At 37.8% G+C, this 25,978-nt stretch overlaps 1 protein-coding gene across 1 annotated transcript in view; it reads right to left on the bottom strand.

Annotated features, from left to right (window-relative positions):
- The window catches only part of LOC121321950 (low-density lipoprotein receptor-related protein 2-like), a 59,941-nt gene that overhangs the window by 23,412 nt on the left and 10,551 nt on the right, over window positions 1-25,978 (bottom strand). Inside the window, exons 2-40 of the mRNA XM_041261338.1 lie at window positions 25,378-25,506; window positions 25,145-25,267; window positions 24,725-24,841; window positions 23,280-23,390; window positions 22,746-22,859; window positions 22,283-22,399; window positions 21,656-21,799; window positions 20,774-20,893; window positions 19,948-20,076; window positions 19,139-19,308; window positions 17,045-17,268; window positions 16,087-16,293; window positions 15,507-15,709; window positions 14,903-15,043; window positions 14,135-14,338; window positions 13,598-13,790; window positions 12,894-13,019; window positions 12,598-12,728; window positions 12,360-12,497; window positions 11,931-12,212; window positions 11,378-11,617; window positions 11,039-11,158; window positions 10,838-10,954; window positions 10,162-10,542; window positions 9,292-9,306; window positions 8,446-8,694; window positions 7,617-7,828; window positions 7,283-7,467; window positions 6,702-6,930; window positions 6,433-6,610; window positions 6,156-6,284; window positions 5,043-5,209; window positions 4,291-4,434; window positions 4,001-4,110; window positions 3,569-3,746; window positions 3,062-3,275; window positions 2,569-2,808; window positions 2,115-2,303; window positions 919-1,839 (exon numbers count right to left, since the gene is read on the bottom strand). Of these exons, the coding sequence (XP_041117272.1) occupies window positions 919-1,839; window positions 2,115-2,303; window positions 2,569-2,808; window positions 3,062-3,275; window positions 3,569-3,746; window positions 4,001-4,110; window positions 4,291-4,434; window positions 5,043-5,209; window positions 6,156-6,284; window positions 6,433-6,610; window positions 6,702-6,930; window positions 7,283-7,467; window positions 7,617-7,828; window positions 8,446-8,694; window positions 9,292-9,306; window positions 10,162-10,542; window positions 10,838-10,954; window positions 11,039-11,158; window positions 11,378-11,617; window positions 11,931-12,212; window positions 12,360-12,497; window positions 12,598-12,728; window positions 12,894-13,019; window positions 13,598-13,790; window positions 14,135-14,338; window positions 14,903-15,043; window positions 15,507-15,709; window positions 16,087-16,293; window positions 17,045-17,268; window positions 19,139-19,308; window positions 19,948-20,076; window positions 20,774-20,893; window positions 21,656-21,799; window positions 22,283-22,399; window positions 22,746-22,859; window positions 23,280-23,390; window positions 24,725-24,841; window positions 25,145-25,267; window positions 25,378-25,506 (7,341 nt within the window). The remainder of the gene's footprint in view (window positions 1-918; window positions 1,840-2,114; window positions 2,304-2,568; window positions 2,809-3,061; window positions 3,276-3,568; window positions 3,747-4,000; window positions 4,111-4,290; window positions 4,435-5,042; window positions 5,210-6,155; window positions 6,285-6,432; window positions 6,611-6,701; window positions 6,931-7,282; window positions 7,468-7,616; window positions 7,829-8,445; window positions 8,695-9,291; window positions 9,307-10,161; window positions 10,543-10,837; window positions 10,955-11,038; window positions 11,159-11,377; window positions 11,618-11,930; window positions 12,213-12,359; window positions 12,498-12,597; window positions 12,729-12,893; window positions 13,020-13,597; window positions 13,791-14,134; window positions 14,339-14,902; window positions 15,044-15,506; window positions 15,710-16,086; window positions 16,294-17,044; window positions 17,269-19,138; window positions 19,309-19,947; window positions 20,077-20,773; window positions 20,894-21,655; window positions 21,800-22,282; window positions 22,400-22,745; window positions 22,860-23,279; window positions 23,391-24,724; window positions 24,842-25,144; window positions 25,268-25,377; window positions 25,507-25,978) is intronic.

Raw genomic sequence — 25,978 nt, 5'->3', positions numbered from 1 at the left:
GGTCTAACATTGAGCTCTCATAATATATTCAGTTGCAGATAAAAAAAAAAAAAATTAAGTTTCACTTTTTACATGCTGTGACTTCACATAAAAATAAACCCAGTTTAACCATGTCTAATAAAGGAAAACAAGAAAGCAAGTGTTTTAATATTATTATTGTACCATAACAAAGCTGAAATAAGGTTTTTCGCCAAACTGCAAAACCAGTTTGTGTTTGTGTGTACGCTTTTGTTGTAGTTGTTGTTGTTTTTAAACATCAAATTATTTGGCACGGACAGAGAAAGCATGGTAAGAATTGTTTGGTAAATTGCCAAATACTGTATTGCAGTGCTTTCTTTTGCAATCATTTTCACAGATGTTCTTTGTATAGTATACATGCTGTACTGTGGTGTTTCAGACACGCTAATGTACCTGACATTGGTAATTTATAATGCGCCAAAGTTAATAAAGCAATTACAATGTAGCATCGCGCCCCCCTCCGAGATACGATATTTTCACATCTCTGATGGTCCCCTGGAACTAATTAATTTGTACATGACAGGTTTAAATTGAAAATATATAAAATAATAACAATCATGTGTAGGGTGTCTCTTATTGGGTAAGAGATGTCATCTTGTGCAGTTGGGGCGAAAGCACTGCAAAGTGAAGCCGACTGGTTCTGGCTAATTTAACTGGAAAAAAATGATGTCTCTTCTAATAAAAGACACCCTAGATATGACATTTTAACTTATTAGAAATCATAAAATCAAAGATTGTACTTAGGCACTACTATTAAGAAAATCAATTTAACTTGCGCAATAACATTGCATGAAATGACATCTGTACATAACATAAGGTGTACTGGAATTTTGGCAAATCTCTAACGGTGTTTGGTTGATTTTTTATATGCAGTTCATTTACATAAATAAAAACTCCTACCTGATGCTACAACGGTAGGAGCAGTAGTTGGAGAGGACAGGCTTATGTAGTTGATTCTACTGTGCCCTTCTCCTGAGCTCTGAGTGTAGTACAGCCTGTTGTCATCCCTGTCATAATCCAGGGCCACAGCCGTGCGCAGTACATTGACTACAGGGAATGGCAGGTTGTGGTCTTCTGGGTCCAGACGGAGACTGCGGATGGAGTCCTCAGTCGTATAGATCAAATAATCATCTCGGGAAACTACACAGCTAGTGTCGTCTCTTGCCAAGTTTCCAAATGCACACCCACATTTGCGTGTCTGAGAGCCAGGGAGAGCGTAACAAAAGTGGGAACACCCGCCATTGCTCACCAAGCAGGGGTTATTATTCACTTGCTGTGCTGACAGTGGCTGAGTGCGGCTGTCAAAAATAGTGATGTCTCTCAGCAAGTTTATGTTGTCACGAACAACTGTGGGCTGCTCAGTGTTTCCTGGTTCTTTCCTGGCTTGGAAGACCTTTTTTAGGTTCCTGTCCACCCAAAGCATAGTGTTTTCAAAGATAGTTATTCCATATGGAGTTGGGTAGCGGCTGCCAAACCTGACAATCTCTGTCTCTCCGCCTTCAGGACGAATCCTCGCAATCATGTCCAAGGAGTCATCAACCCAATAAATATATCCACTTTGGTAGTCCACAGCCAAACCTCTAGGAGTGAGGATACCAGAAGACACAAGTACCGTCCTATTGGTGCCATCTAGACAAGCACGTTCAATCTTGGGGTTTTGACCATAGTCTGCCCAGAAGAGGTATCTGTTCTTTGGATCCACCACTATGTGCCTCGGCATATCCACTGTGGTCTTCAGCAGGACCCGACGATAAGTGGTGTTCAAGCGCACAACTTCAATGTAGGTCTCAGTGATGAAAGCATTTGTGAAATAGAGGTTTCCTGTGACACAAAATATGAAATTAGTTTTAAAATCATGCAATGATAACCTTAAATATTTCTTAATAAGTAGGTTACTAAACCCTAGAGGCAAGGATCCAGCTTGAGCACCTGACAGTACCCAGAGGCAAACTCGTCCCAATCGACTAAAACACAAGGCACACTGCCGTGCCACTGGAGGCTTTGGGTTACTTCAAATCTTAAAAAATTAGGGTATCTACACTTTAGTGTAATTTATGGTAGACTTTCCAAAAGAGTATAATGACTACATTCCTTACCTGCTACCCAATCAATGGCGATTCCTCGGATTCCGTTCTGCCCAATTCCTGATGATACAATGTTCCTGAAGTAGGAGCCGTCTGGTTTGATTCGCCGAATGCCATTTTGTTCCGGAACATTGTTGCTGAAGTCACACCAGTAAATAAACCCAGACGACATGTGAACATCTACGTGTAGTACATTGCGACCTAATGATACAAAAAAAAAATTATATATATATATATATATATATATATATATATATATATATATATATATATATATATTCTTCAGTGATTCATTTAACAATGTCAAAATAAAACCTTCAAAATTCTATTGGAAACTTTATAAACTTTTATGTACTTTATGTCATTTTACTACTATCATTAAGACTCATGCTGTTTGATGATTAATCTCATAGTCATATACTATACATCAAATACATTCAGAAATAAGCTGTGGCTTTGCACATACCTCTTCCAGCCACAGGTACCATGGCCTCGGAGTGGTCATTTCCTTCGAGGCTGAATCCTTTCAGCGCCAACAGCATGGAGATGATAACGTAGGACTGATAGGGTGAGCATGTCCTGCTGTCGGGGTTCAGTTTGAAACCAGTAGCACAGGCACACGAATACTGCCCTGCTGGTCTGGGAAGACAGAGCTGCTGACACGCTCCTACATTGTTAGTGCAGCCATTTGAAGAGCCGGCAGAGGCTGAAATAAATAACATTAACATAACAACACCACACCTACAAATGGGCTGTAGATTTGCAAAAGACAAGAAATGTAATTATTTTTTTTTTGCTATTTGGTACTTTTTAAAAGCTTCCACAAGGATAGTGGTGACAAATAAAAACAAAGCTCTGTGTCTTTTTCAATGTTTACACACTTTTGTTGAAAAGTTTGTCAAAGTATTTGTTAATTTAAAATGAGTATGTACGGGTTCAAATACTTATATAATACTCACTCTCTCTATGGTGGACTTTTAGCACTCTGAGTCCTGAAACGTTGTCTCTCAACACTTTTTTGTTAGCCCCAGTGGCCTTGTCTACGCGCTCAATGACTTCATAATCCCGATCAGTAAAGTACAGGTACTGATCATACACAGCGATCCCCCAAGGATGTGAAAGTCCAGTTACCATGGTAATACGATTGGTTCCATCTGGATCTCCTCTCTCAATCTAGGGGAGTTTGATTAAGAAAACATTACTGAAAAAGAAAATTGTACTCACAGTCTAGAGCGGAGTTCATTACACTCAACCCAATGCAAATATCCTTTAGATAGGATGAGCCTCAATGAGCAAATTAAACAATATCCAGTTCAGAATTGAAATGGCAGCATGGCTGTTCTACTCCTTATTGCTTTATCTAGTAAATATCATAAGAATATGTTTATAGTCTACGTCGATATTAAAAACATGACAACAATGTTAGCAATTCAAGAATGAGTATATTTAAAATGTAAAGGTCTTACTACTCCGCTTGCAGTAACAGCCCAGTACAGCTTATTCTCCCGGATGTCGATGGTAATAAACTCTACGTGATCCAGGTTATTAATGAAGAGGTTGACAGAATTAGAACCGTCCATGTCGGCAGCAGCAACCTTTGCAGGAACTCCACTCTCAGTGCCCTGGTCTGTCCAGTACATCCTCCTACAACACGTTTCACATTATTAGCACTGATCCTTAAGCAAGATGCAGAAATTTCATTATACCAGTATTGCAAAAACTTTAATTTGCCTTAAATAGAATGGTTTGTCACTGATAAGGCCAAAAACAAGGATATGAGGAAATGACAGTACTGCGGTAAATTATGTCCCCCTGCAAGAAACATTTTGCTCTAATAAAATAAAGGTGGTAAAAAAGGATAGTATTAGACTGCAGAGAGTTGTTTAGATCAGCTCTACCCGCGTGCTGGATCAACAGTAATGCCAGTTGGGGTTCCAGCGCCTGTGGGGGTGCCATTGTTAGTAATCACAGTTTTCCTGTATTTCCTTTCCCCACGGAGATTCATAACCTGTTGAACAGACAGAGGAACAAAATAAAAATTACAGAAATGTGTGTATCACTAGCGGTACTGTTATTATTATTATTATTATTATTATTTTTTATTATTATTATTAGTAGTAGTAGTCATAGTCGTAGTCAATTGTGATATATGAATTCTAACAAATATAAAACAACTCTCAGATATTACCTCAATGGACTGAGTAGAAGGGTTAGTATAGTACAGATTCTGGGTAATCCAGTCGAGTGCCAATCCTACAGGGGAACCAAGAATAGCTGCTGGAGCAAACTCTGTCCTGTTAGTCCCATCTGATTTTACTCGGTGAATTTCACCCTGAAAAAAATAACCAATGTAATAAATTATTTTGACACCATTATTACTGTGACTTGGGGTCAAAATTATATATATATATATATATATATATATATATATATATATATATATATATATATATATATATATATAAGCCATTGTATTTTGTTAAAATTTGAATTTAAGGTGGAGTCCTCAGAATAATTGGGGGGGACTTTGTATCCTCCCTTGTGAGAATATTATTATATATATCCTAAATTACTGTCTATTATAACGGCGTAAAACAGCTCATAGGAAACGGTCTTGTCACCGTTGCAATTATTTAGTCCTTTTAGAAACCTTATTAGCCAACCAATACTATATAGACCAAGCCTACCCTTCACTAAATGCTCTGAAAGTCTTTCTGCCCCGCCTCCCCACTGCCTCCTTTGTAACTGTATCTCCCTTCTGGGGGGCTGGAGGTTCTCCATCACCCATGCTTGGCTGACCTCTGACCGACGCTGAAGGATAGCTCCTGCTGGTCCAGAAGGCAAGGTCCTGAACCGAACGGTTTAATCATCCCATGCAACACTTTATACATCTAGCAATAATGTGCCTGCCTTGGTCTTTGAATTAACTTTAGCACTTACAGGATGCTCCACCCAGTAGATCATCTGCTCAGCATCATCAAAGTCAACATCATAGCCATTGCGTAACCCAGCAATAGGGACCATGGCATCGTTGCTTTTGTCTTCAGGATTCAAAGGGATGCCAAAAACAAGACTGTCTCTCACAACAATGAGGAAAGGGTCTTCGACTAAAAAATAAACAAACAGGTTTTGCAATTTAGTCTCAAGTAAATGATTGATTTACTCGGGAATTCATCGTGTGAAACATGATGCTTCTCCGGAGAAATGTAAAACATTGTGATTAAACGTTTAAACTAAAGATTATTATTGTACAGATTCTGGGTGATCCAGCCGAGTTCTAAAATGACAGACATTGGTCATGTGTATTTATTTTATATGTAATATAAGGTGGTGCATGTAAGGAGATCAGTATTATTACGCTGAAACACAAATGAAAAACCGAGGCTTCAATTAAATTTTCGTGATGAAAGGTTATGTTTGCATGCCGATTTGCTATGTCATCGGAGATTAGAATCAGCGGATACCTCCAGGCAAACAGTGCATTTTCATTCTCAAGTAATCATTCGTCTTTCAGTGGAAAAATAAAGCTGCGATATTTTATGATGTTCCCAGAAGTTGCAACTTGAGCTGGGTTGGATTTCTGACCTAAGAGGACCCGTTGAAGTTTGGATTAAAGATCCTTTGTCAATTTTTAATGAAATACTGGGCAAAAAAAGGAAAAGTTTTATGATTTGCAATATTTACTACTGAAAACTGAGGTTATAAACAGGCCACCAAATGGAAGGCTGTTGACAAGTCCCTTCCACCATTTATATTCACCTCCAAGTCACCGTACAGAATAAAGATTTGTTTCAGTTGGTGGAAGGTTCTGGGTAAAGGGGTAGTTCAAATCCTTGCATTTTTAAAGCAGATTTCACCAATCTGCAATGTGAGATGCTTCTCAGTTCAAAGGAGCTCACTTCAGACAGTGGGAATGATTTTTCTTTTTGTGTTTGTCGAATTTATCGAATGTAGGTACATTGGAAGAAAATAAGTCCAAGAGGATTGTTGTCATGTTTATTTGGTTAATTTAATGTTGTATAGCAGCCCTAGTTAGTACATTGGTTTTCATACCTCGCACACAGGTCACAAGATCTGCAGCCAGGGTCCAGCCAGATGGACAAGCGCACGAGTAAAACCGTGGTGCCAGTGCAGACAGCAAACATATATGAGTACAAGGACTCATGGAGCAAAAATTTGAACCTGTATTACAAACATAAATAAGTACATTACAACAAGATACTTATCTGCATATGGTATATATATTTTTTATGTATTTCATATAATGCATGTAGCCTGCAGAATGTATGAGGCATCACTCTGATTTTCCTAAACTTTTTTTTCCCCTTACCTGTAGGTTGTCTGGCAGGATGTACTGCAACTACCCCCATTGGCTGTGGCACATTATACATCATCACAGTCTGGTTTTCTCCATGCCATTTATTGGCACGAATAACACGATTAATATATCGGTCTGTCCAGTACACATAATCCTCAAAAATTGTTAAAGCATGTGGATGCTGAAGCACCTAATTAGGGAAGATATGACGAGTTTCAGATATATAGCAACCAAAGCATACAGGACACTGCAAAAGAATCAGAATGTTTTCATTTTCTTACCAGATCGCTGGCTAAAACCTGCTTCCTGTTTTTTCCATTATAATCACAGTAATCAATGAAATCCAGATATGCATCTGCGAAGTACAGCAGCTTATTGGGATAATCAATAGTCAAACCATTGGGCCAGTACAGTTTACTGCTTATAATAGCAGTCCTCATTTTACCATCCATGCTGGCTTTTTCAATTCGAGGGTTCCTGCCCCAGTCAGTCCAGAACATGACATGAGCACTGTGCAACAGAAACAGAAGCCAGTCCATTAAGGCTAATATAGTGATGATGCAGTCACAACTATCATTCTATGAATTACACACAACCCCAGGAAACAAACAGTTCTGCTACTATTCTATTTTCTGTTGTATATTAGAGTACAAAGACTGAAAATGGTAGGTAGATAAAACGTTATTTTTATTCATTTCATGTTGTAAGAAAACTAAAATTATTTATGTAAGCAATGTAAAACAGAAGATAATGCTAGATTCTTTAAGATTCACAAATCTGAAGTCACTTTAAGTCACTGTCTTCCTGGCAGATACACTGTAATGGCTATTCAGCCTTGAACTGTTTAAAACATGCTTCTTACTCATTTCTTGGATCCAGTACCAGCCCTCTGGGATTTGTTACATTCTCACTGACAAGCACAGTCCTGTGACTTCCATCTAATCTGGAGACCTCGACTGTTTCCAGAACATAGTCTGTCCAGTAGAGGTTGCGTCCTACCCAGTCAACAGCTATGCTTTCTGTCACTGTTACACCACTGTCAAATATCTGTTAAAGGAAAAATAAAAGTCTTATTCTTATCCAAAACTAACATGGTTTATATTAATTAATATCATTTACAAATACACTAGAACATTGGAATGTTTTTTATCAGACTTTTTGAGCATTGTTAAACTATGTGCGCTAATAGTACTTACAATTGTCCTGCCAGTTCCATTTTTGTAAGCACTCCATATTTTATCCTGAGTAGTGTCTGACCAGTAAACGCGGTCGGTTACTGAATCAAAATCAATTGCCACGATGTTCCTTCCATCTCGTACCAGAGAATGGATAATATTTGGCTGGGCCGTAATGTTGTCTGAAACTATCTGACTGCGGCTTGCAACCAGCAACAGGGCCTCCCTTGAACCTGCAGAAGAAAAAAAAAAAAATAAAACCTGTTAAAAGCAGTAAAACCTGAAATCTAAATGTATTTACTTTGTGAAATTCCTTTACAGGAAACTCTCGAACCACTGTATTTTAAACTGTGTAAAAACAAACCACAGATTGGAGCAAAAAAAATATAAAAATAAACAACTCTGAAAAATAATTAAAAAACTGAAGAATGATTAAAGTTTTCCTTTAAGAAAAAAATGATGCAAGTAAAAAAAATAGCCCCCATTTATGATAGGTATTCATGCGTTATGGACATCGCTCTGTTTAAAAAAGAAATGTATTCTCTGGTCTGATATCTGGCTACACATGAGAAGCAATGCTGAAGAACATTGTCCTTTATATTATATTTTAATTACAGCATATAAAAAACATCTGAGTGGCACATAGTTCATTTGACTTATCTGCAGTAATCAGATCTTGACATACATGAGAAGTTGGAAACAATCGTCTCTTTGCTGTTTGAGACGAGTATCACTCACTTTGGACAACTCTTTTCCTGCAATTACAGGGTGGGCTATTCTTTTGGTATTAACTAAATAATATTTACCAAGTGGGGTATAAATAGGACACTGGTACATGCATGTGTTTTACCTGTGACTTTACATGTCCTCATATCGGCTTCTAGGGTATAGCCGTCCTCACAGTGACACCTGAAAGATCCCCTCTCATTAAAGCAATGCTGGCTGCAGATACTTGGTGGGTCACACTCATTAATGTCTGCACAGGTCTTGGAGTCATTGGTTAGCTGGTATCCCATAGGGCATGTGCACTGCGCACCAAATGGTCCCTGGAGACACCCATGGGTGCATCCTGCATTGTTGTCTGTACAGCTCTCTTGATCTACAGAAGGATATGTGAAAACAGAGATCAGCACCTTTATAAAAGTCGGGTGTGGTGAACTGTTAAAAACATAGCAAAGTGTAGTAAAGCAGTTTAAGTAAAGCATGGCAAGGCAATGGTAACTAAAGTATGGTAGAAACCATGATACGCCATGTAAATGCATAGCATAAGCACGGGAAAGACCTGTGAGATTGCAAAACTATAGTAGTGCACTACAACAGTCATTTTAAAGTTCAATTCTCACTTGAGTCTTAAAGGTGTAGATAACATGCAACATATGGTTATATATATATATATATATATATATATATATATATATATATATATATATATATATATATATATATATATATATATACACACACACATACATAGAGCATAATGTTGTTTAACTAAATCCAAAAGATAGTGCATTATTAGTTCACTAGTTCTACAGATAACTACGGATACTGGTAAAAAAAACAAAAATAAAAATCTTTTCAAGCGTGCATTTAAAAAAAGAAAAATACTTGTTCTTAGTTACTTTAGAAAATTGTCAGTAAATCAACAGCTATTGCATTTTCTTAAACTCAAACATATCTGAAGGCAAAGTCGTACCTGGTAATGGATCATCTGAGCGCAAAGTAAAAAAGCAAGAAAGGAAGATGATAGATCAGTTTCAAAGCATTGATCAAAACATGCACGATTTCAATAGAGATATTTATTCAAACAAGAACTGATTTGCTGATTATACTGAGGACAGCAGATTCTGAGTGTCACTTTTTTTTTTTTTAACCAAATTGGAAATGATTTCTGGTACGAATGTATACGGTATTATTTGGTACCTCTCTGAAAATATTGCTTAAAACAGGTAAATAACACAGACGTGAATATTGTGATCGAATTCCCTTGTTGACACTTTGTGCATAACTCCGCCCATGCAAAAGTATGCCACCAACTTACCAATGCTGTTTTTAATAGCAAAACCGTTTCAATCAGTGCTCCCTTGTCACTTACTATTGAGTTATTGAGGGACCCTAATATATAGAAAAGCATAGGACATGTATAATTTAGTGTCAACTTGGCTAGTGAATGAATCAGATTCATGAATTATCAGATAATGTATGAATCGCATCAGAGTTCAACCAATCATAGCGACAGATTTGTTAGATTCCAGTAAATTTCATCCTGTGTACAAACACCATTTCAAAGTTTAAAAAATATCAATAGTAATTCCTGATTAGGATTTTTGTTGATTTACAATGAATGAATAAGTTGCGTCTCTTATTATATGGGAGGTCATAATTTGATTTCTCATACAAAGTAGTGAGACACCACACACACACACATACCATATTCATTTATAAAAGGAAGGTGCACTGTATCAACAGTGCAACACAATATAATGATTATATTTGATCTGTTTTCATTTTAGAAAAGGATCTGGTCTGGCATGCAGCTGTAGTCAACTGGATTTAGATGACTTACTACAGAGAGGTGACTCATCAGCTCCATTGGGACAGTCTGGGGTGTTGTCACACACTTTGCTCAGGTTGATGCAGATGCTATGTCCTGGGCACTGCCACTGCCAGCTCGGGCAGCGGAATGGTGCAGTAGGGCAGTCCTTCTCATCACTATTGTCCCTGCAGTCATTGTCACCATCACACACCCAGCCCTGGTAGACGCAGTTCCCATTGTCACAGTGGAACGTGGAGGAAGGGCAGGTCCTGACTGGGCAGCCATGATGTTCATCTGATCCGTCTTCACAGTCCGGATGTCCGTCACATTCCCAGCTGGAAGGGATGCAGCTGCCATCTGACTGGCACTGGAACTCGCTGTCATGGTGGCACATTCCAGGTAGTCTAGTGGCTGAAGAATCCAGATAGAGACAGATGCACTTTCATTTAACATATGCCATTTCTTATAACTACATATGCCATTTCTTACAGAAGAAACAGATAAAGTAAAAATCATTTAAAGTGCATGTAAAAAAATCAGTTTTAGTGTTTACTGTTTTGCTTACTAGTCCTCTTACTGGTTGAAACTATGAATTATGTAATCATGCCACACATTGAAACCCTACCCACGGTTCTTACCTCCTGATGCAAATATTAAGACAAAGTTTATATACATTATTTTGGTGTAAAAAAAAAACGATACTTACGACAGCCAGCCTCGTCAGAGTGATCATTGCAGTCAAAAACACCGTCACAGAGGTAATAGGTGTTGATACATTGGTGTCCACTGGCACACTTAAACTCATAGACAGTGCAGTTGTACGCTAAAAAGAATAATGGTTATATTCTTAACACATGAAAAACCTTCATAGGGGATGTTATCTTTCTCTTTTGCCTGACATACTTACTGCAGCCTTGCTCATCAGCTCCATCCACACAGTCCTGGTCCCCATCACAGGCATAGCTAGAATCAATGCAGCGATGGTCTGGGCACTGGAACTGCTCAGGGTGGCATGTGCTGGTAAGATCTTAATAAGAAAAAAAACCAAAAAAACATTACATGTATTAGTCTTGAGAATGGCCCTCCAAGAATGGAGCAGCCTAGCAACCTAAATAATTTAAAACAACCACACAGAAAGTGACACACAAAAAACTTGCGTGTGTATTTTCCAAATTCTATATTTTGCTTTGTAGCCAAGCATCAATGTATGTAAAAGCAATAAGATCTGCATGCATTTCATTCTTACTGCAGTTCATTTCATCGGACCCATCCCCGCAGTCATTGTCTGTATCACACAGCCAGTTTTTTGGGACGCAGTGGCTATTGGCACAGGTGTACTGGTTGGATGGGCAGGTGGTTGGACCATGGGTGGGACAGTTCTGTTCATCACTCCCATCGAAACAGTCGTTGTTCCCGTCACAGTGCCAGCTACTGGGGATACACTGCCGACTAGTACAGGTAAAGGCAGCCGGGGAGCAGGTAGTGTCTGGAAAGGGAGAGAGAAACTAGCCTTTAGTTTCTTTAACAATACAAAGTGTAACTTTAGTCAACAGCTTTAAAATAGATTCAATAGTAAATGAAACTAAAAGCAATTCCATTCCATTTTATTTTAGCTAACAAGTCATTCAACTGCGACTCTTTCAGTCTATTCCATGATCTACAGTAGCTCCAATAAGGTTCAATTACAAAAGATCTGGTTTAGACCAGGTTAAATAATTCAACAATAATTTGAGGAAAAGGTCCTGGACTGGAATGGAGTTATTTTATTAATTTGTTATTTTATTATACTCTTCACATACTGTGAGCTCCGCAGTTGACCTCGTCACTGTTGTCATGACAGTCATCAACTCCATCGCATCTGAAGTACTGTGGCACACATTTCCCATTGGCACAGGAGAAGGAGTTGAAGCCACACTGCAAGGTCGGTGGTTCACTTGATGGATCCTCCACACAGACCTGCTGATTAGGGGCCAGTTTCATTCCATACGGGCAGCCGCAGACCCTCTGAAAATTAGGCACCGGGAAGCAAAAATGGCTGCAGTCTCCATTCGGATTTGTGGGTCTGTTACAATAGTTTGTTCCTATGTAAAACAAAATAAATAAGTTACTAATATAATAATGTGAATTCATTTTTATTGGATTAACACATGTGAGTTGCACCTTGCACAATGTTTTTGTGAATTAGAGTTATATATATATTTTTTAATTATTTTTTTAAATGAACTTACCTGTCTGAGAATTTGCATTAAAAGATTTGACATGCATTATGTGACTAATGCCTCGTCTTATAACTGTCATTTCTCCTCCATCTGTTTTTCTCACACGAACTATTCCTCCGAGCCTCCAATCAGTAAAATATGCATAAGCTGTAGGATGGAAAGATATTTCAGCCACAGAAGAGAAGTTATTCCAATCATATTTAACAGAAAAAATTGGTGAGTCTACAGTAAGTCAAATCTTACTCACCGCCAAAGATGGTAAGGCCAAACGGATGTGACATCTGAGTGATGCGATCAAGTGTCAGTCTGTTTAGACCATCAAACGTGCTGTGCTCAATTTTATCAAAGAAAGCATCCACCCAATACAAGCGTAAAGCACTAAAAGCAGGCAGGTTTTAGTTAGCATTAAATAATACAACACTATCATATTTTCTTACTATGCCTAGTTGTAGTTTATAGAACACTACACATAAATACAGAAAACTAAATACAGTAGTTCATAATGTGATTTTCACCATTTGTAAATCACAGATCTTGCCTCACCTCCAGTCAATTGCCAGGCCATTAGGCCAGCCAAGCGTTGTGTTGGCGATTGACAGTGCATGTGACCCATCACACCAAGCTCTCATGATTTTTGCAGGACGGTACCAATCTGTCCAGAATATATATCTATGAGAAAAAAGTGACTTTAAAAATAGAATATTGTTTCCAATGGTTCTGGATGTAAGCAGAAAAAAAACAGGTCATTTTGTAAAGTAGACCTAATTTACATGAAAGAAATGTAAAGCAGACTTTAATTGCAAAAGTTCACTACAAAAACAGCACTAATCTAGCATTTGCAGCCCAGAAGCCACAATACTAAGGATGGACGAGTGGCGCTTACAGCTCAGTAGGTGTGATAGGATGAGTGTCCAGTTTTATATCATGAAGTAAAAAGCAAGGGTCAGAATGTATCTATACTGAACTGCCATCAATGCAAGTCTATTATAGTTTTAAAAATAGAGATCCACACCTGGGGTTGAATTAGAATACAGAATTTAACATCAAAGATGTATTATTTTGAAATTAACAGAAAAAAAATGTACATTGCACAAATCAGGTCAACCTGGAAGGAGGCTAAATTGGGTCAATTATGTGATTTGGGGTGCAGGTGGGACAAAGGCCAGGAGGCCTCAAACCTCAAGGACAGTAACAGAGATTAACAATTAGGTATATTTTTAAATATAAATAACAAACATTATAGTTACCCCATAACAGGATGCACCACTATTGATCTGGGATTGTTCAAGTTCTGCACAATGGCTCTTCTTGATTTATCAGCTAGTTTCATTACTGTTATGCTTCTGTAACGGGGGTCTGTCCAGTACAGGTTCTTTGAAATCCAGTCAAAAGCCAAATCTTCAACCCCATCAACCCTATTAGCTGCAAGAATTTCTCGACCTGATTTTCCACAAAAACAAGTATAAAAAGGTTTGATGTCAGCATTTCTGTAGTTTACCAAAGGCATGAGTGTAGAATTCAATTCATAACTATTTTACTGAAAAACTAACTGGAATTATACCGAGTAAATAAGCACTATGACAAACAAATATTATTTTTATCAGGTCTTCAACAGTAGCAATCTTAAAATACTGGTTATCCACAATATCCTCCTGCGACCCACCACACACACAACATTATGCAACACAAAACGGATTCTATAAGAGTCAGGGGGAACAGAACTATGTGTTGAATTTGACAAAAACTAATACAGGCAAAGGTTTTAATGATTTGATTGTAATTACCAGTTCCATCTACTTTCTGTCTGTAAATAATGTCTTTTACTGTGTCTGAAAAGAATATGGTGTCATCTTCTGCATTGAAATCCACTCCGATGAAGTATGAAGGGCTCCCGGTCACTGGCAGAATGATATCCTCCTGGGAGGACAGGTTGAAGGGAATTCCACGCACTGCAAGCTGAGAGGAAAAGAGCAGAAACTGCCTCAGAGCTGGGGAGAAAAAGACAAGCAATAATCATTATCGCACATATACGTCTTTACAAGGGGCTTTACATTAAAGTAGGTTCCATCTGTCATATTTATGCATGGGTTAACTTAGCCTACACTTAAACATTATCCCAGGGACATCATAATCACTTCTGTGACTCAGCTTACAGATCTGTCAACAGCCTGCTTTTTCCACATGGATTTTTTCAACATGTATGGCATTGCAAATTTCAATGACATACCGGTATCCAATCACTAAGCGCTCTTGTTGAACTACATGGTTGAATTCCTATATAGATTTTTAAAAATGCCACTGTTGTTTTTTTGCAGGGCTTTCCCTGTTGATATGTTGGGTCACATGAAAACTGAAAATTGTCCAATACAAATGGTTATGTTTGCTAAAATGTCAAATCCATCATATATATAGAATCATATATAAAAGTTCTATAGGAAAGTCTGTTGGAGGCTAGAAGACTATGCTATTTATTTATTTATTTTTTTAATTGAAGGTGCTTACCTCTGTTTTATCTGTAACACATCACTGCGTTTTTAAATACTCTCACTTACCCACGCAGTGTCTCCCGTCCGGATTCAGGTCGAACCCCATTCTGCACTTGCAGCGATATCCAAGGCCATCGTTGTCTGTTCTATGGCTCAGCACACAGATCTGCTCACATCCGCCATTGTTATTTCCACAAGGACTTCTCACTTTTCACAATAAAAAGAGAGATTAGACACTTAAAACAAGTCGAAAATGTGCCCAGTCATTGTGTTTAATTGAAGCTAGTCCAGTGCTTCTACAATGCATTATTTGAACCATACTTCATCATATCTATGTGCTGTTAACCATGCTTTCACTATGCTTTAGTCCAATTTGCTATGACTTTTGCCACGGTTTAGACACCAAAACACATACATATCAAACAAACATTATTATTATCATGTCTTCAACAATAGCAATCCCCAAATATTGTTTATCCACAATATCCTCCTGCGACCCACCACACACAGAACAGTGTGCAACACAAAATGGATTCTAGGTGCACCCAGGGAAACACCCACAGCAGCATCTTGCAACATTAAAAAAAAAAAAAAAAAAAATCTTAAAAATCTTTAATGTTGTTATAATTCATCAACAATCACGCGGTTTGAACAATTTTTTTTAACTCACCATAAGGTTGCCTGAGGGAATGATAAACTGTTACTCCATATGGTCTCAGTGAAGATGGGAAGACAACCTGGGGATTGTTGTCAGTGAACTTGTCTGCCCTCATCACTGCCATTTTGGTCCAGTCAGTAAAATACACATAGTGCTCAAACAGGTTTACAGCATAGGGGTGAGGAATAAGGGAACCTCCGTGCACAACAGTTTTCCTTGTGAAAGGGAAAACAAATAGATATCAAATGAATTAATGACAAACAGAAGCAAAGGCCTACATGTTTTATGTTTTAACCTTAAAGACATAACATATTTAACATTGCTAACATACTTGTTATAAACTATAAAGGTAATGATGCATTTAGATTAAAATGTATTTAAATCAGTTTTTTTTTTTTTTTTTTACAAAACAGTTTATCCCATTATATTTGGCATCCTCGGTACTATAGTGTAAGTCGATTTGTGTGTGTGTGTGTTTTTTTTTTTTTTTTTTTTATAAACAGTACCCTCCAACAACTATTTAGACACAGGAGGAGGAGTGGTTTCAGATATTCTAAAATATAATAAAATACAAATACTTTGTATTGTTTACCTATGCAGGCCGTCATAAGTTATCGTCTCGACATAGTCATAACGACTGTCAACCCAGTACACTCTCTTGGAAACGATGTCCAGTGTTATTCCAGCAGGCCAACCCAGCTTAGTCTTGACTATTTCATAACGGTTTGTTCCATCCATGTAGGCTCTCTCAAGCCCAGGCTCCCCAGTAAGACTGTCCCAGTCCGAGAAAAACAAGTAACTAAGTGGAGAAAGAAAACGTGGTCAAGAAAAGCAGATTACATTATGTACTGTAGGCTACACAATAAAGACAATTATAAATATGATACGTATGCAGGCTTACTGCATTATTTACATGAATTCTGTCATACAAATATTTGTGTACCTTAAAGGGGAAATTTCATGAGATGACAAACATGACTCCAATAAAATAGTAAAATCACTCAATTAATAAACAGTATCTTGCATATTTTAGTAGTTGCTGAAATATCATTTTTGTATGCACCGATCATGTCTGTTTGTCTTTTTGTCACACTGTACAAAGTGAATGCGATACCTGTTTTTTATCATCTTTAGATTTGTACCATTGACTTCTAGCCTTCTATAAACCTTTCGGATTGTATTTGGCTATGGTCTGATAAACAGATATTTGCAATATGATTATGGGGGCCCTCTGTATGTGTGCGCACGGGTTGGTCTTGGAAGACAATGACACACTGCTGGGTCTAGCAGCAAAACCCTTCTAACAATACAGAAACAAAATAGGAGTTACAAGGAAACAGCAAAAAAGATATATATCTATACACAGTGATTTTCAATTCATAAATCAATTACATTGAACACAGGCAATACACCAAGCAGCTAAAGGAAATACAAATATTTACATTGCTTACTCAGTTGGAGGGAGGAGCTTGTTTCGACAAACAACAACTTGAATTTACCTTGCTTCCTTTATTATTACTGCACCTTTAAAACCAGAAACAGAGGCTTACCCCACTGTGGGATCGACTGCAATTCCTCTTGGGTTCCCAAGGTTTTCAGCAATCAGTGTTACACGGTTCTTTCCATCTAAATCCACCATGTCTATTCTGTTCACGCTTCCTTCCACAACATACAGTTTATTGTTTACCCAGTCCACAGCCAGGTTTTCAGGATAGTCAACTGATACATTTAAAACCACCTGAATATTAGAGCCGTCGATATCCACAGAGAACACCTGCAAATCAAATAAAGCATCCTTGTTTAAAGATTAGCATTTGGTGTCTGATTAAAAGGGTAGAAAAAAAATCTTTATTGCATTCGTATTAGAATGTAAAGTGTTGGCTTTTCTATCACTGGCCCTATTCAGACACTTTCATACAGAGTAGTAACTGTCACGTATGTAGCATACATGTGAGCCAGTTTGAAATACTTATATTCAACCCTAGACTGACACATGTATGTGTATACCTCTAAAGGTGGAGCATCAGTTTACTTCTTAAGGTGCAATATAGTTTTTTTTAATGGGCATGACACTCAACCTATGCACTGTAGTCCATTATACCATTTTAGGGGTGCCACCTTGGCAATGCTTTGTAAAGCCTACCACTCAGATGGCACCAGTCTAGAAGTCGTTATCACTTGGCACACAGTGGGAATGCACGCTGGACTTTGAAATAAGCCCTTATGGAGTCAGAACCAGGAAGCTGAAAAGCAGATTCAGTGGATTGCAGCTGAACTCATGCAGAAACCAGATACAATTACTTGACTTGGTTTAAACTAATCATACTAATGGATTTTGCAAGATAATTATTCATCTGCTTCAAGCCATCAAGTTAGCCATGTTGACATCCTGTAGTAAGGGGAGCTGAGTCACCGAGGTAATCATCGTCCTGCTGAGTCTCAGCCTTTCAATTCTGTGGCTTGTGTTCAAACCAAGCACAGCTAGACCTCGAACAGAGTGCCCCACGAGTTAGCCAAGGAATGCCTATAACTGATGGCCACGAGTGAAAACAAATACGGTCAGGTTACATAAAATTACCGACAAAAATGTGAACATTTTTATCGGAGCATCTGAAAGTTTTCTTGACTAAACATTTGGACTCCATTTATACCCCCCCCCCCCCCCCCCCACCCATTACAACACTGTTGCTGGGAGCCAAGCAGTTGGATCATTATTACAAGGTAAGAAGAAGTATAATAGGGACCCATCAAAGCACTGTATTTCTTTTCTAGTAAGTCAGGTTTCAGCACAAGAAAGGCACCACCATAAACTTCAGTCTCTTAAAAAGGACTGGTTGGCATAAAACAAAACAGTTTTTTTTTAATATTCCACAGAATATGTTCCTAAACATGGAAGCAATTAAAGTAATGACACATGTACTGTATAGTAAATGCTTATATTTTCCAACTTCTATAAAATAAATGAAATCCTTTCTTATTTTCTCAAACAGACTGGCTTTACTTCGGAGCTCAGCGCAAATTTGCCTTATAATCAAGATAGTGTTATAGCTGAGAGTTATAATGAAGAGGAGTGTAATATTAAAAGCTATCCAAGAGGGATCCACATAATAGATAGCTTTGTTAGAAAGAACAAATGTAACAGAATAGCCCAACGGTTTTGCAGGATTAACAGAAAAATATCTGCAATACAATATTTGCTGGGGGGAAAAAGGCAAAGATAAGGACTCTGTGTAGCAAATGCAATTCAAACAGCCATCAACACAACTTCATCTTGTTGAGTATATTTAATTTCAGATCTTGTTTTGACAATCATTGTATACATTACAGGAACCTCACTGGTAATCTGAAAGTGTGTTTGTCGTGGATGGAGAGGGGGAGGGGGCTGTAGTTTTAAGTAGCAACGGGCTTGATGCCCAGCCGAAGCTCCCAGCATTTTTGCAGCAATAAAAATAAAGCAGAGAAGGAATCTAGGGCCTGGATTGTGGCTCTGAAGTTTTTGAGATGTGCAGTACTGTTTACTGGATTGTATTAAGCAGCTCACTAAGTTTCAGTTCAATAAAAAAATTAAAAAATAAACTTGAAAGACTGAAATTAATGCAAACGAAATGGAAGAGGCTCAGCAATACGGTTGCTTGGTTACTTACCTTATTCTGAATGGTGTCTGTCCAAAAGACCCTGTGCAGGTAGTAATGATAATCTACCCCAACAGCAATCCCCCGGTTCTGGGACTGTATCAGTGTCCGCAGACTGTGCCCGTGGATATCACCAATCAGCAGATCCCGTCCATTGGAGAATATAAGTGACGGCGCCCCGGCTAAAAGAGAAGACATGAGGCTCCATTAAAACCAGATTTAGTGGAAGGCATTGTATATTATATGCCTTACTTAGTACATCTGATAAAGTGCCTCATATGTAGTGTTGAATTTAGTGGATCCCATTCTTTACTCGTTAGTTTTAAGGACCGTTTTTGGGTCCTTTAACAGCAACCTAGAAAATGTTATTTAATCAATCAAAACAGAACTTTATAAAAATAGCTTTGTGAATAAAAATGTTTTTACATCACTCTTCACAGTTCTATAATGCCCCTTGGCACAAAAAGATGACACTTATGAAACACATTTCATGTATCAAATCACTTCATCAATACAACAATGCAACACTTTTCTTCTGCTACGCTAAATGACAGCTTCTACTTTCATTACCCTACAGTGAAGTAAAAGCCCTCATAGGGTCGGAAGCAGAAAATGATTGTCACATGGTCATTAGTGTATTTATTTTCTTTCTTGCACAGCTAAAGTGACCAAAAAAAAAACATTCTCCAGGCAACAATGCAACAGAAAGCAGCATACAAGGTCAAAAGCCGCTGGCATCAAAAATTGGCTGACGGTTAAGGGTTAGCTGTTTTTGAAGTATAGCTAGGCTGCATGCCCAGACTGAACTCATGGTTACTCACATGAAGTATTAGCTCTGCAATGTCTGTGTTGTTCCAGGACATATCCATCCAGACAGCTGCATCTGTGACTGCCAATTCTGTCTTCGCACAACTGGTCACAAACTCCCCACATCTTACAGTCATCAAAATCTTAACACAAAATCAAAAGTGTAACTATTATATACTCACTGATCACTCACACCAGGCTATAATCACACTTTATTTTACCAATTTGTAAATGTCTTATTTATAGTTTTAATTACCCCACTAAGCTGCCTAATACTTTGCACTCCCCTCTTCCTCCTCCAGCTTAGCCGGGCAGACATAAATGTTCTCAGTGTCTCATGCAAGGCCATGCTATTATCTGCTGAACAATGTTTAAGGAGGGGGGATGATGTCCACAAGGCACTTTTTTTTTATTCAATAAAGAAAGTTACAATGCGCTCCAACCTATGCAATGGTATGCAACTCTCTAAGACAAGTGATTGTGGAGCTGAGGTCGTTGCCAACAGTTTTGGAAACTGGCAGAGTTCCTCAGTCCCCCTCCTATTGTTATCCCTAAAACAAGATCTTTATTTGTCCTGATGTGACCATGCTTGTAATCGCTCTTGTGATCCTTTAAACTATGAACTATCTGTATCAGAACTGACTTCATGAGTCAAGGGGGACATGTTTATTAAGAAGTACGGTATGCTAAATCCATGATTTGAATTAATACCTTTAAAATGTTTAAAATAGACATACATAAATCTGTAATGATATTAATTATACACATCTCTTGCTTTAAATTAAATTATACATAAGAACAACATTTGTCATTAGGTTTCTTCTGTGTCTGAGCACGTACCTGCACAAGAGCGGCTGTCGTTGCTGTTAACTACATAGCCCAAAGGACAATAGCACGTTCCACCAGATGGGGATGGATGACAACGATGCTGGCAGCTTAGAGATGCACAGTTTACAATACCTGTAATTTAGAATACATGGCTTAATTCTGCCATTTGTATCTGAAATTTGACAACTTTTCACTCATACGGATATTGCTTGTTTATATAGTTTTTTTTTTTTTAAGTTAAAAGAAAACAAGTGCAGGAATCAAGTTTGTTTGGGGAGGAAACGGAGCTTGACAAATCATCTTCTCTGTCCCTTTGCACTACACATTTAAGATCCGCCAAACAAACTTTATTCAGAGAATATGAATTAAAAAGAGCAATAAAAAGGTATTAAGCATTTTGTTTTGTTTTTTACATAGTACATGTTTAAACTAAATATATATGAAATCTCAAAAGGAGTTGTAGCACCGTGGCCGAGTGCACAGGTGTGTGGATTAAATGATTAATTAGGCTCTATCTATAGGTGCATAAATAGGGTGATCATAGGTGTTAGTTTAGAATTGTGATGCTGAAGGTGCTGTGCTGTTTTGTGTATTGTGTGAAATGTAAATAAATGCACGTGAGCGCTTGAACTGTAGCATTTTATTTATTTATTTTTGTTAAAAAATAAGTCAGTTTTTACATTTAAGATCACAAATACCCTACATATTTATTGTTCGATTTTTTTTTTTTTTTTTTTTTTTAATCAAGAGGAAATTCCAGTTGGCATAGAATACTTGTATACTGTTCAAACTAGATTTGAATAGTTTTCAATACATTTTATATATAAAACGGATTTACTAGTAGATTTATTAGTAGATTTACTCATTCATAAACCATTCACTTGTTATACTCACTGCAGTTTCTGCCTGCTGTAGTGTTGGTTTCATCTTCACCTGAAGGACAGTCTGCAGTTCCATCACACAATTTTTCAACAGGGATACAGAGCCCAGAGGAAGGACAAGCCCATTCTCCTGGATAGCACTCCCGATCGGATGATTCTAACATGAAAAGACAAGCTTTTCCTTAGCATATGATATATCAGTTCCAAACACACAGAAAAAAAGAATGCATTAATACACCACAACAGAACAAAACACCAGAAGGACTACACTGTGCAACTGGCTTTTCATTCTGATTTCTACTTGTCATGATTATATAAATAAAGAAACTTAAGTGAGTCTTTAGGGTGCCTTACTACATAACTCAAGAACCCAACAGCACACTTGTTAGATTTAATAGCAACCACCATGAAAGAGGGGCACGTCAGAGCAAGTATGCAGTTATTCACTTTCCCACTCAAGAGGCAACTCTGTTATTTGGGAAGAGACTATTTGTAGTCTGCTTTGTTAATGTCTCTCTGTCTAGGATGTTCCAAAAGAAACGCTGTCCTATCTAGATGTTGCCTCTAATCTCCCCGACTCTTAAGGGGGTGGATATGCCCCACTTTCCCCTATAGAGCTTCCTGAAACAAAGGATCGTACCACATCCTCTCTCATCCGCATTGTCTTCACAGTCATCATCTCCATCACAAAGCCAGCTCTGGTGAATGCAGCGCCCACTTGGACAAGTGAAGAAATTCCCTCTGCATGTTGGATAGGCTAAATGAAAGAGAACACAAATAGGTTAGGCATTCCATAATGAGCCTAGAAATAACAGTTTACTCTTATTTTGCACTCTGCAGGCATTCATATAACCCAATAGCATATTTTCTGAAGGATTAAGTAGATCAAACAAACAAATGTATTTTTTTTTTCTTTTTAAATATTCTTGAAAAAAAAGGATTTAATATTTAGAAAAAGTACTATAATGATTATAAAGGTTAACGTGCATAGTATTTTGGACAGCAGTATTTTTGGACACGCTGTCAGGTTAATATAAGTGACTGACATCTATCTTTTACATGTTTAAGCATATTCTTGTAGAACCGAAGGCCATAGAACGCACCACAGTTCTGCTCGTCACTCTCATCTCCACAGTCATCATCATGGTCACAAGTATAGGCTTGTGGGATGCATTCCCCATGGGCACACTGGAACTCATTGCTGTTACATCTCTGAGCTGGAAAATGAATATGAAAAATAAACAGGTGCATGGTATCAATTCAAAAGTAATGAGAACCAACAGCAGAAAGACAGTCATTACCAATACAAGACAACGGTAATCCTAACCAGTAAAAGCTAATTCATTACATCTGAAAATCTTACAGTAACTGCGGAGTTATTCACTATGTTTTTTTTTTTCAAACTAGAAATTTTTTGGCAGCACATTCATATGAGGAAGAGTGGTTTTGAGCTTGCTGAATAATAATTTCTCAAGTTGCTAGGAATCAAGGGATTATTTAATCATGTGACTCGTAGGCAATTACAGTACAATGGAGTCTATTTTAATGATCTAGTTAAGGTTAAGGTATTTAGATCTACCATGGTTAAGAATAAGATTCTTCATTATCATTTAGGGAGGAACTCAGAGTACACCTACTGCAATTGGTTTCATCTGATCTATCTCTGCAGTCGGCAAAATCATCACAGTGTTGGGTCCGGTTGTAACAGGCTCCATTTGCACATGTCAATTCTGCACACACAGGGTAGTCTGGAAAAGGGAATGTCAGACTTTATTTATTTGTTTATTTCTTACATGCTACTTGCTTGTTAAATTCCCTCTTTGTGGTGAAAAATCACAAACAAGATGTTACAATAAAAGATGTTACGCTCCAAAGCTCTCAGCTGTTCCAGTGACTAGTGAAAGAGATAAAGTTTTGACTAATGTCATTAAAACACATACAAAGACCTGGCTGCATTTTCTACTGACTCAACTTTGCACTGATTATTATCTTAGCACTTGCACTGGCAGCTTTTACAAGATTCTAATCTCATTAACATAAAAGGGTCCGGAATGTTTGATCCATTTTATTACAAGTTTAATTGTTGAGTTATTTAACACAGGTGGCACCTTGTACTTGACTGCTCTTTTAAGCCCCTTAGCCTCAAATGGGTTGATCCCTTATCTCTCCTGCAATATAAACCTGCCTGTTGAAATATGCCGGAGCTGAAGGACACTCAGAGTAGGCATTGCAATTTACAGCTGCCTGATTTAAAGGTTTTGTATGAGTCAAAGAAACTAAACAAAAGATGCAGTGGAGATAAAATATAGTGGTACTATGGAACCCAGAGAGAAGCAATGCAGAACAACTAACATTTTCCAGTGGAATTAAACTGTGTTCAGATAGCCCCTTAAAACAGTTTGCATAGTAACAACAGTAAGAGGATTAGGTGAGAAAAACATTTCTCACATCAGCGAATGTGTTTGTTCTCAACGTACTGAAATTGTATTTTATTAATGTTACCATTATTTTTATTCCTGTAGGCATTGGCTAAACATACAGCAAATGCACAGATAACATATTAATACATTAATAAAAATGTTAATTCAAATAATACAAAATGTTGATAGGGCCAGCAATGTAAAAATATGAACAATGTTTATGGAAAGTATTTTTTCTCAGTTGAAAAACTGATAAACTGTTTAAGTTTGGTGAAGAATATACCACTTACTGAAATGTAACGACACAAACAAATCCTATTTAAATATCATCCGCTATTTAGATACCAACTGAATAATGGATGACCAAGTCAGCTATCTACAGTATTCCTATATTTACATCATATCCTTTACCTGGAAACACAGCAGTTTACAAGCACAAACACACGGGTACCCTGCAACCCAGTAAGCCTGTACAATAATGGAATTGTAGCTAAACATCAGCTCCCTAATCCATGAAAGAATCTGCAACTCTTTTCTGACAACAAAAAGCATATTGTGGCCATTGCTGTCAATCAGCAAGCCCCTTAATCTTACTAATTGATTAAAATGCCAAAAAAGCACAGGCTGAAAGGAAATCCAGTGTTAAGGACTGAAAGACTTACGGCAGCCTCTCTCATCCGCTCCATCCAAGCAGTCAGTGACTTGGTCACACCTGTACTCCCCTGGGATGCAAGCTCCTTCGGGACAAGTGAACTGCTGGCTAGAGCACGTCCTACCAGCTGCACAGAAATAGAGACACAGAGTGGGTTGTGTGGGTAACCTAGTAATTTCCATTATTATGGGTCTTATTAAGAGGTGTTTTCTTTAGATACTGTAATTTATTTGATCTAAACAGCAGCTGATCTAACTACTGCTGTCATTAAAATCATTCAGATGTTAACCTTCCTGAACTTCAGATGTTTGCCTTTTTGTCAAGTAAAATGTACAGAAAAGGTATAAGTTAAGGATAATGTTTTGAAGTCTACAAATTACAACTGAATGCACTGGCCTCTGACGGATAATTATAAGCAAGGAATACATACGACAGTGCTGTGTCTCATCTGACCCATCTTCACAATCTTCCTCATCATCACAGACCCAGTTTTGAGGGATGCATTCCCCATCGCTCACACACTGAAACTGGCTGGTATCGCAGGTTAGCCGAGCTTAGAAAACACAAGAAATTGACGGTCAGGTACAGTTAGTATTAATGAATACTACTCTTCAAAGACATGCAATATTCTCGTGTTTGGGTGATCAATAACGTTGTACTTACGACAGCCACTTTCGTCTGAATTATCTGAACAGTCAGCCGTTCCATCACATCTCCAATCACCAGGAATACAGCGGCCATTTCCACAGCGGAACTCTCCAGTCCTGCACCCTGCAGCCAGGTAATATGTTGCTTTAGTACACCAAAATATGATCAAGAGCAAGATGCACCACCATTAACTCAGAGAGACTGTCCCTCATTTTGATCTGCTTTCAGCAAGAAAAATGTAACATAATGGGAATATAAATGTCCAATACTTCCTTATGATTTAGTGAATGGCAAACAATCTTAACAACCAAAATCACATTTTTATGAAAGCTGCCAGTTCTAGCTGTTCTTTTTTTATGTATAATAAAAGCAAAACCAAATGTGTGAGCTAAACTAAACAACTATAAGTAACGTTACTTGTTAAGAGCCAGTCTAATGTAGTTGAATTCATCTCACAGCATAGATAACTGATTGAGCAGCACCAGTCTGACAGGGTTGTGTTGATTTACCTTCCTGAATGTTTTAAAAGTCATTACAACTGGAACAACAAATCAATATGAACAGGCCAGCAGATCTACGGATGGAATGCACCCCATTGATTGTCTTGTGTGGTGAC

This window comes from Polyodon spathula, chromosome 10 (genome assembly GCF_017654505.1).
Source record: "Polyodon spathula isolate WHYD16114869_AA chromosome 10, ASM1765450v1, whole genome shotgun sequence".
In the NCBI taxonomy this organism is placed as follows: domain Eukaryota; kingdom Metazoa; phylum Chordata; class Actinopteri; order Acipenseriformes; family Polyodontidae; genus Polyodon; species Polyodon spathula.
Note: the sequence above shows the minus strand (reverse complement) of the source record. Positions and strands in the feature narration are given on the sequence as shown.